This window comes from Melanotaenia boesemani, chromosome 12 (genome assembly GCF_017639745.1).
Source record: "Melanotaenia boesemani isolate fMelBoe1 chromosome 12, fMelBoe1.pri, whole genome shotgun sequence".
In the NCBI taxonomy this organism is placed as follows: Eukaryota; Metazoa; Chordata; class Actinopteri; order Atheriniformes; family Melanotaeniidae; genus Melanotaenia; species Melanotaenia boesemani.
Genome location: NC_055693.1, coordinates 5,545,013 through 5,555,997, shown reverse-complemented (window position 1 = coordinate 5,555,997; position 10,985 = coordinate 5,545,013). Strand labels below are relative to the sequence as shown.

The following is a 10,985-nucleotide window of genomic DNA, read 5'->3' as shown; positions in this document are numbered from 1 at the left end:
GAAAACCCCCAGGGCAGAGGGACTAAAGAATTGTGTTATGTTCTTCATAACTTTGGTCTTGTATCTTTCTTAGGCAGGTGATGTGGAATAAATGGCTGGCAGGCAGAAGTCAATCCTACAAACCTGGATGAGATCATTTGCCATCTGAAAACCTGTCTTGACACCATGCCAATAGGGTTTCTAAAGAATGTTTCAGGATGCATGGCCTCAAACATTTTACAGCATGAAACACGTTAAGTGTCTTCCCTCAAACCCTAAAAACAGCTGTCATCAAGCCACTTCTGAAAAAGAAAAACTTAGACTTGTCGCTCATGAGCAGCGCCAGGCTGATATCAGACCTCCCCTTTCTTAGTAAGATTATATAAAAAAAAGTCTTTCAATAGCCAACAATTTACTGACACGAAATAACCATTTTCATTTCTACCAGTCAGATTTTCAGCCACACGCTCTAGTTAAGGTCTTTAATGAGTGCAGATAGTGGAAACATTTCAGTCCTGGTCCTACTGGATCTCAGAGCTGAATTTGACACGGTTGACCATAACCTCTTACTAGGCTGGCTAAAAAACTGGATAGGAGTTTCTGGCATTGCACTGACTAGGTTTAAGTCCTATTTAAAAGATAGGAACTGTTTTGTGTCTATAGGTAATTATAAAGCTGAGTGAACTAAAATAGCCTGTGGAGTTCCCCAAGGCCCCATCTTGGGCCCACAGAGCAAGTCTGTGTTTGATTTTGGAATAAACAATTTGAATCTTGAATTTCTTTCCCACCCCAACTGGTCAAGGCAGATGGCTCAGCTGGAGGTTTTTCTTCCTGTTAGGGTAGCTGTTTTTTGTTTTGTTTTGTTTTTTTCCCTATTCCCTGCCATTGCGTGCATGCTCAGGATGGGGGTTAAATCTAATAAAAGGTTATATGCAATCTGCTGGTTTCTTTAGTTAGGCTATTTTTAGTGAACTGGATCATAATGAATTGGCTTGAATTGATTTGGTCTGTAAAGTTCCTGAGACAACTTTGACATGATAAAAATAAAGATACATTTATTTAATTGAATTTTTATTTAGTTTAGTAAGAGTAGAAAGGAGAGTGTTATTCTCTATATATTATTTGAAGTAATTTTTATGCTCATATTTAACAGTAGATGCCAGTAATTCTTACACACTGTACTTTAAAGACAGAAAAAAAGTAATAACAGTGATGCAAAGTATCAAAAAGAAAGTAGAAAGGAACAAAGGTGGTAATATGGAGAAAGTAGTATAGGGAGGAGGGACATCAGTGTCCTACAGAGGAAGAGGAAGGGAGTAGCTGCAGGGTGACAGGAAGCAGTAATATTACTGACTTTGGTTCAGAAAGCAACCAGAGCTGCAGCTCTCTGCAGATCTCTGAAGATGGAAACACAGGACAGAGCAGAACTCTGCCTTCCACAACTGTCCAACACCTCCTGCAAGAAGTCTGCATATTCCCTTCCTGAACTTTTATTCTTTAAAATCACACAGTCCTCCATATCTGTGATCACCGTGACTCTGAACCTCCTCGTCATCATCTCAGTCTCCCACTACAGGTAAAGATGTATATAAGTAATATGTAACTGATGATGGATATACAAAAGACATATGCATACATATGCACATATGAAAAAGAGATCTTTCATTTAGTCAGATGTTAGATTTAGATGTGGGAACCTTCTCGTCATCTCAGTCTCCCACTACAGGCAGAGATAGACTTTAACAGAATTTGCTTGTTTTTTCCAATGAACATGTGTTAACAGCAAAAGGTCAAATATTATGGCTTATTTAGATGTGGTAAATAAGAAAACATGTTTTTATAAAGGGTAATATTTTAATTTATTATTATTATTTCTTTTATCATACCTCTCTGTCTCCTTCCAGGCAGCTCCACACACCCACGAACATCCTCATCCTCTCTCTGGCTGTCTCAGACTTTCTCATCGGTCTCCTGACAATGCCTGGAGAAATTATGCGGAACACAGGTTGTTGGTTTCTTGGCGACCTCGTGTGTTCATTGTTTAACTATGCATCTTTCATCATCTCCTCATCCTCAATAGGAGTCATGGTGCTCATTTCAGTAGATCGCTATGTGGCCATTTGTGACCCTCTGCATTACCAAACCAGAGTCACTAAGAGCAGAGTTAAAGTCTGTGTCTGTCTGTGTTGGCTCTGCTCTGTTCTCTACAATATTCTTTTGGTAAAGGATGACCTGTCTGAACCAGGCCGACATAATTCCTGCTACAGAGAATGTGTGCTTGTTGACTACATTACAGGAACTGTTGATCTCATTGTAAGCTTTATTTCTCCTGTTTCCATCATTGTAGTTCTGTACTTGAAAGTATTTGTGGTGGCTGTGTCTCAGGCCCGGGCCATGCGCTCTCATGTTACAGAGATCAAACTCCAGCTTTCAGTGACTCAAACAAAGAAATCTGAGTTAAAAGCAGCCAGGAATCTTGGTGTTTTAATAATTGTGTTTCTAATATGTTTCATCCCATATTACTGTGTCTCTCTAGCAAAGCCTGATTTGCTCAATAGCATTACTACATCCTTGGTGTACTATCTGTTTTACTTTAACTCCACTCTGAACCCTGTGATCTACACACTGTTCTACCCCTGGTTCAGAAAAGCTGTAAAATTCATTGTGACTCTTCAGATACTGCAGCCTGGGTCCTGTCAGGCCAAAATACTGTAGGAAAAGGCTTCCATTTGCAAAATTATCTGGATGATTATATATTGAACAAAATTATTATGTCAAGTTGGAGCAGCAATAATTTACCTAGAAATAAAGTCAAACTTTAAGAATGTGATTATTATTGTTATGCTTGTGGAAGTAATTTTAATGCATATGGTAATCAATCATATTTACTCATACAATAACCACAAGTGGAATCATTCCTTTTCTTGTAAAATGCATTTATTCATTTATTATTCCCAATTACATTTCATGATGTGTGTTTTCTTTTCCTTCTGATATAGAACATTACTGATATAGAACATTGACGTTATTATTCTCCTGTTGGGTCATTGTATGTGAGGTCAGGCTGACCACTCTTTCGGATTCATGACGTGGGAGAAAGATGAGACTCATAGGGAGTTGATAGAAAATGGTTATTTAGAAAATGACAGCCTGATTGGGCGAGAATGGCACCTTTCAATCTCCCTTTTTCTTACTATCAGTTTGAGAGACTGATCTTCAGCTGGAACCAGGTTGAATAAAATGTGAGTTCATTCTCTACAAGGACCAAACCCTGTACTATGGCAACAAACATACACCAGGCATTAGCCTTAGCATTAAACTGTTATTAGCTTAGCATTCATCAAACTGTCTATTACTTAGCTACAATAAACACAAGACAGCCCATATACCAACCAGTCCCACTGATGATTCCATGGTACCAGCAATCATCTTGTAACCTCACTGCACCCATGGCAACAGCAGCCATCTTTTGACCATACCAGTACCACGGCAAAAGAGGCAATCTAGTGACCTTACCATTACCAGTGGCAATCTTGTGACCTTACCATTAACATGGCAACAGCGGCAATCTTGTGACCTTACCATTACCATGGCAACAGTGGCCATCTTGTGACCTTACCATTACCTTGGCATCGGCAGCAGTCTTGTGGACTCACAGTTGCCATGGCAAAAGCGGCCATCTTGCGACCTCTATTATAACAACTGCTGATTATTACGGTCAAAGCTCAGATTTATAACATTCATTGTCTGCTCTGTGTGTATCATATCTGTCCCAGATTTATACGTTCAGACCAACAGACTGTTGAGCATTTAGTTTATGTGATTTCCCTGTGGTGCCCTAGTATTTATGTTTTTAGAAACACTTTTACTGTTATGTTTGCTGCTCTGCTGGGCCTCCAGTCCCTCATCAAGCTCATCTGCTCCACCTGTGGCACCCTTGATTACCACACTACCTGCACCATCTCCTGGTGGCGGGGCAGTGGCAGAGAGGTCTCCCTGTCACTCCCTGCAGCTGATAGGTGATGCCCCCTGTTGTTGAGGTTAGTTGTTCTTTCCCCAGCACTTATCTTTCCTCCTCAGCCAGAGCCAAAAGCTGCCTTTATTTGCTTCCTCTGCCAGTTCTTTCACAGCTTTCTTGGTCTTCCCTTCTGTCACTCCTGCATCTCTCAAGAGGCATGTGACGCTGTAGGTGGGCTAAGGACCTGACTGCTACCACTAGTGTAAACATTAGTTCACATCAATCAGAATTAAGTTCAGCTATGGAGCCAAGGTATGTGAATAACCCAGGAGACAAATTAAATCCCAAAACCGTGTATTTCAAGGTGCAGTGTACAGCAAATCTAATACAGTATCCATATAAATATATATATATATATCCATATATAATAAAATATTATATATAATATAATATATAAAATATATTATATAAAATATTTTGTTATATGAAAATAAATATAGAAATATATATACTTTTGCATAAGTTAATATTTGTTATAAAAAGCTGGTATACTTAACACAGAAAAAACATACATAAAAGGTTCTGATTCCTCAAAATATTGCAGTCTTGAGGGATTTGTTTTTTCTCCACAGTCTGTTTGAGAAAAACAAAGAGTCCAGAGTTCCAATCAACAGAAACAAGAAAAATAGAATTTTTAGTCCTACCACATTGTAGTGTGGGCTGTCGGGTAGCTCGCCATCCAAGTTGAAGTATTCAGAATCTTTGTACTATCAAAAAAACCTAACCTTAACAAGGTCAAAACAAAGGAAAAAGATTAGTTACAAATAATTCATTTATATTAAGTTATAATTTGCTTTTTTCTAAAATGGATTGAGTAATTAACAATGGTCATCTTACATAACCCAAAAGCATTCAGCATGAATGTCAGTGTATCAAGACAGCAGGTGGAATCAATTTGTCAGGAATGAACAAAAACAAATTATTATGAAGCTTCACAAATCTCTTTCACGGCAAGGTAAGTGCACTTAATTCACTTACTAGTCTAAACACATTTAAACATTGGTATCAAAAAGAATATTACATAATATCAGTTTACATTAATACATGTCAAATGTACATAGCCAAAATGGGATTTCAGTTCAGCACTCAATATAATATCCATAAATGTAGACAGCAACATAAAGCCATATATTCTTCCGACAAAATATCCGTGGACAATAATTCTGTGTTCTGCTAACATATCAAAAGTATGTATTAACTAAAGAAAACACTTTAAATGCTCCGTGACGATTGTATGCTAATTCTAGCACAATTAGCAGTGACTTATGAGGTGCTTCCTCACCCCACATACCAGATGCATAACATACAGTCAGTTTGATTCACTGAGGAGTTGCGGAGTAATATCCAAATATCCGCCACGCTTTTCTCAGTATGAGATCACTTGCCATTCCAGCTAGCTGTAGAGCAGGAACCACGAAGTGACGCAGAGCATTCCCTCTTTAATAAACTCGACCCATGAAAGTAATAGCGCAGCTGGAAATTGAGTGCAGCTGTAACTGAACTAAGCTGGAAACTGACCCTTACCTCACATGGGTTACACTTTCCCCCTCTGATTCCACTCACATCCTCGGACATGGACCAAAATGGTAGCGGATCGCTGGCTGACTCGAGGTTGCAGGGACTCCACCCTGTTCCTCCAGAACGATGAAGGTAAAAGTTGACCTTATGCCATGGAGGAGACTATAGATGTTCTTCAATAGAGGGTGGCCAAGATGTGAATACTGTAATCGATCGGGTGGTTGCCTAGTGTGGGTAGATCGACGTATAGCTAGTTCAGGACTTGATGGTTCCGATTAAAAAGGTGAGTCTGGGTGACGTTCAATTTCAGAAGGTAGAACTGGTTTAGACTGGGAAGGCGGTTGTTCCTCCCTGAAGTCATCAACAGGATCTTCTTGTTCCAATTTGAGGTCAACCCCCGAGTCTGCTGTATCCGCAGCCAAAACATCTTCTTCAGCTATTATGGACATGGGAAGATGGGAAGACTGCCGGCTTTCTTGACCACAATATTCAAGTCAGGCTACCATTTGCCAGCCAATTTATGTTTCCTTCTTAAACACACATTCCTCACTAAGACTCTCTCACCAATATTCAAGGTAGATGGAGTGACATGATGATGGTCAAAGCGGAGTTAGTTGTGGCCCATGAGTTTCCAGGAGTTTTCAGATGCCAGACGATAACCCTCTTCCAAGAAGGATTTTAACTTCTGGACGTACTGTGAATGAGTGTCAGATCTGTCGTTATTCAGCGGCAGTCCAAAAGCTAGATCCACTGGAAGTCTGGGTTGTCAGCCAAACATAAGCTCGTACAGGCAGAATTCTGTAGCATCGTTCTTGGTGCAGTTATACACATGAACCAATGGTTTTACATAGTCTTTCCAATTACCTTTCTCTCTATCCGTGAGGGTGCCCAACATGTCCAACAAGGTTCTATTGAACCTCTCAACTGGGTTACCTCTAGGAAGGTAGTGGGTTGTTCTTGTCTTTCAGATTCCAGCCATTTCACAAAGTGCTTTTATTATCTTAGTCTCAAAGTCCATGCCCTAGTCACTTTGAAGTTTCTCGGGCAGGCCGTAATGTACAAGGAAGTTATCCCATAGACACTTGACAACTGTTGTAGCTTTTTGGTTTGGGGTTGGCACGGCGATGGCATTTTTTGTCAAATGGTCAGTCATCACTAACATATCTTTTATTCAGCCATCCGGTTCCACAGACAGGTATTCTATACACACCAGCTCGAGGGGATAGGACATATGGATATTGACAAGAGGGGCAGCATGTTATTAGTGCTGGGCAACAATTAAAAGTTTTAATCGCATTGTTATGAGTAAAATTTAATTTTCCTTTAAAAGAAAGCCAACTGCTATATGAAGAAAATAAGAAAATGCAGCAAATTTTGGTTTGGAAACACTAAATCAGGGGTCTGCAACCTGCAGCTCTCTTCCACAATGAGCCTTAATAAATGGCTAAAAATGCTAAAGAACAAACTAATGTTAGATGTAGATATGATAACATATGCAGGTCTTAATGATTTTTCTGTTTTTTCTTACACAGAATAATTGCATTGAACTTCCACAACATAATGTCACTCAAAGTACCAGGAATATTTTTTAATCTGTTTTTCTTGTCATTAGGTTGGAAACTATAGCTTTTCTTTTTTTTTAACATCATTTTGCACAAATATCTACATCTCATAGAAGAAAGTCTGTCTGTCCTGTTTTTTCTCAAATTTTATGTTTTTCCTTATTTTAAAACCTAAAAATTAGAAATAAAAATGTGGTTCTTCAAAAAGGACAACAAAATTCCTATAGTAGATATTTATCAAAAATTATAAGCTGTCTGTTTTCAAAAAGTTTCATAACATTTGTGGCTCTAAACAGGTTTTATTTAGCTGAGCTGAGGGAAAAATGGCTCTTTGGACTGTAAAGGCTGCAGCTGCATTAAACACATAAACAGCAACAGTTAAAATATTTCTTAATATATATAAAATCAAATATTTATGGAAAAAGAAGGATGGAAATTTCAGGATTTACTAACTAAAAGGTAACAAGTCAACAAGATGAATTGAATGCTGTGAAGCTGCTTCCTTCTAAACACAGAAGGAACAATATGTGATGAATATCAGCATCAGGTGAACAGAAAGAAAGCAGGATTAGAATTTCACAGCTTCTAGATGGGGAAGAGAAAAAAATATTCACAATATGCACAATAACTTCCATCCATCCATACATCCATCCTTTAGTGCTTCATTATCCAGATTTCTTGCCTATGAATTCTGTAAATTTGTATTCCTTCCTAAACTTGTAGCTTCACTGTTTTGCTTAACCTCTTGCACCTGCACCCTTAGGTACCAAAAGTTAATGGGTTAACACCTGGTTTTACAGGTGTAATATCAGGTCTGTAAATGTAACTATATCCTTTTATGTCTTGCCTCAGAACTTATATCCACAAGGATAAAACAGCATTTTGTTTAAAAAAATTATAACAATAATATATAATATAATAATAATAACAATATCTAATAATAAAATAATAATAATCTACATTTCTTTATGTCTTTTAGGGGCAGTTTATCATCCAAAATCATCCAAAATTGCATGGGTTTAGATGGACAGAGAGAAGTGTTGCTTCTTTTTCTTCTTAAGTGCCAGACAGAAAATGTCTTGTCATTTTAATAAACCAGCTCTCTCCTGATTACATCAGATGCTCCACTGCAGCAGGACCAGACATGGAGGAAGAGGCATGGACTACAAGCTTCTGCATGCGGTTTATCTGTGTTCAGAGCCAGTGAGCAAGTACTTTGTAAAAAAAAAAACTGTTAACCCACGATAAAAAATTAGGTTTCCATCTATTTTATTGGTGTTTAGGCTGATTTATGCTCACGTAGCGTCTGTGTCTGCGTGAACCATGGAGTCCAAAGGACCGAATTGCAGTGTAGCGGAAACCTGTGCACTGCTGGAGGGTGTCAAGTGCCATTATGCCGTGCTAGTAGGAAGTGCCATTGTCGGTGGACGGTCCACACATAGAAAGAAGAAGGACATTTGGGCCAAAATCACCCAGAACGTGAATGCAATGGGGTCTGGCCAGAGGAGGACCTTGGAGAAGGTGAGATACAGATGGAAGAACTTGAGGCCCAATACCACAAAGGACCTCACTGATGCAAAACTCACACAAACTGGAAACAAATCCTTTAAGAAAGGCGACTACACAGGTGTGGTTCTGGACACTGTTGGTGGTGAGAACTCAAAAGCTCTGCACGGAACCGAAGGTGTTGAAGGGGATGGTGAGCTTACGATTGTGGAGCAGAGCAAGCCTGGTCCTCCTACTTCAGAGAACACATTTACTCTGAACCTCAGCCCTGTTATTGTCGAGGAAGTGGGACCCTCAATGGTAGAGCTGAAAATCACAGGTACAAAGAAAACAGACGTGAAGCATCCTATGCCAAGTACTAATGATGATGTGTATGAATCACTTCTCACATGAGAAACCGGAAGAACAGAAGCACAGATACTCCTGGCAGAAGAACAGATCAAGTTGATCAAACTGCAGCAAACCAAGGAAAGACTACAGATCTGTCTCCTAAAAGCAGGGCCGCAAAACACTGGTCTCCCCTCAGATGAGTAACACTGAACAGTCTTTATTCTGGTAACAGGTGGGTGTGGAGCCCGTTTTTACACTATGCACACTGCAGGTGGACATCTACTTGTTTTATATGTGTTGTGGCTATGAAGAAGTATCATAGGCACAAAGATCTCAGTATGAGGAAGTTTTGTTAACAAAGGTTTTTAGTGCAGGACTTTTATTTTTTAAATACGGCTTCGATAATTTAAGAAAGGCAGTGAGCCTGGAAAACAAAGAAATTAACATTAAGACAGAGCAGACAGAATGGGACAGTGATAAAAGCAGGGATGGAGAAAAAAAAAATAAATAAAGATGGTGATAGATTGTAAAGACGGAAAGGAGGAGTGATATCAGTGTCCAACAGAAAAAGATGGGAGGAGCTGCAAGTGAGAGGAAGCAGTAATATTACTGACTTTGGTTCAGAAAGCAACCAGAGCTGCAGATCTCTGCAGATCTCTGAAGATGGAAACACAGGACAGAGCAGAACTCTGCTTTCCACAACTGTCCAACACCTCCTGCAAGAAGTCTGCATATTCCCTTCCTGAACTTTTACTCTTTAACATCACACAGTCCTCCATATCTGTGATCACCGTGACTCTGAACCTCCTCGTCATCATCTCAGTCTCCCACTACAGGCAGAGAGTTTAACAGAATTTGCTTGTTTTTTCCAATGAACATGTGTTAAAAGGTCAAATATTATGACTTGTTTAGATGTGGTAAATAATAAAACATGTTTTTATAAATGATAATATTTTAGTTTATTATTATCATTTATTTTATCATACCTCTCTGTCTCCTTCCAGGCAGCTCCACACACCCACGAACATCCTCATCCTCTCTCTGGCTGTCTCAGACTTTCTCGTCGGTCTCCTGACAATTCCAGGAGAAATGATGCGGAACACAGGTTGCTGGTTTCTTGGTGACCTCCTGTGTTCATTGTTTAACTATGCATCTTTCATCATCTCCTCATCCTCAATAGGAGTCATGGTGCTCATTTCAGTCGATCGCTATGTGGCCATTTGTGACCCTCTGCATTACCAAACCAGAGTCACTAAGAGCAGAGTTAAAGTCTGTGTCTGTCTGTGTTGGCTCTGCTCTGTTCTCTACAATATTCTTTTGGTAAAGGATGACCTGTCTGAACCAGGCAGACATAATTCCTGCTACAGAGAATGTGTGCTTGTTGATTACATTACAGGAACTGTTGATCTCATTGTAACCTTTCTTGCTCCTGTTTCCATCATTGTAGTTCTGTACTTGAAAGTATTTGTGGTGGCTGTGTCTCAGGCCCGGGCCATGCGCTCTCATGTTACAGAGATCAAACTCCAGCTTTCAGTGACTCAAACAAAGAAATCTGAGTTAAAAGCAGCCAGGAATCTTGGTGTTTTAGTAGTTGTGTTTCTAATATGCTTCATCCCATATTACTGTGTCTCTCTAGCAAAGCCTGATTTTCTAAATAGCACTACTGCATTCTTTGTGTACTACCTGTTCTCCTTTAACGCCACTCTAAACCCTGTGATCTACACACTGTTCTACCCCTGGTTCAGAAAAGCTGTAAAATTCATTGTGACTCTTCAGATACTGCAGCGTGGGTCCTGTCAGGCCAAAATACTGTAGGAAAAGGCTCAAATATGTGTTAAACTTAATTATCATGGCATGCTGGAGCAGCAAAGTTTACCTTGAAACAAACTCAAACCCTAAGAATGTGATAATAGTTCCTGTTTCCCACAAAGGAGGCACTAACAGCCGAACTGTGTTAACCTACTGAGACAGATATGTTTAAATAAAACATAATTTTGAGGGTTTTTTATGGAACTTTGGCAGAATCCTAGATTGAATATTAAAACCTTTACCAAGCTTTTAATAAAGTAGAA

At 39.3% G+C, this 10,985-nt stretch overlaps 2 protein-coding genes across 2 annotated transcripts; both read left to right on the top strand.

Moving 5' to 3' along the window:
* The first annotated feature begins 1,382 nt into the window (after positions 1–1,382).
* On the top strand, positions 1,383–2,694 carry LOC121650239 (trace amine-associated receptor 3-like). The gene is made up of 2 exons (XM_042001635.1): positions 1,383–1,555; positions 1,884–2,694. The coding sequence occupies exons 1-2, from the start codon at positions 1,383–1,385 to the stop codon at positions 2,692–2,694; spliced, it is 984 nt and encodes a 327-aa protein (XP_041857569.1).
* Positions 2,695–9,576: 6,882 nt separating this feature from the next.
* LOC121650241 (trace amine-associated receptor 3-like) lies at positions 9,577–10,728 on the top strand. Its single transcript, XM_042001637.1, has 2 exons — positions 9,577–9,749; positions 9,918–10,728. The coding sequence occupies exons 1-2, from the start codon at positions 9,577–9,579 to the stop codon at positions 10,726–10,728; spliced, it is 984 nt and encodes a 327-aa protein (XP_041857571.1).
* Positions 10,729–10,985: the final 257 nt, after the last annotated feature.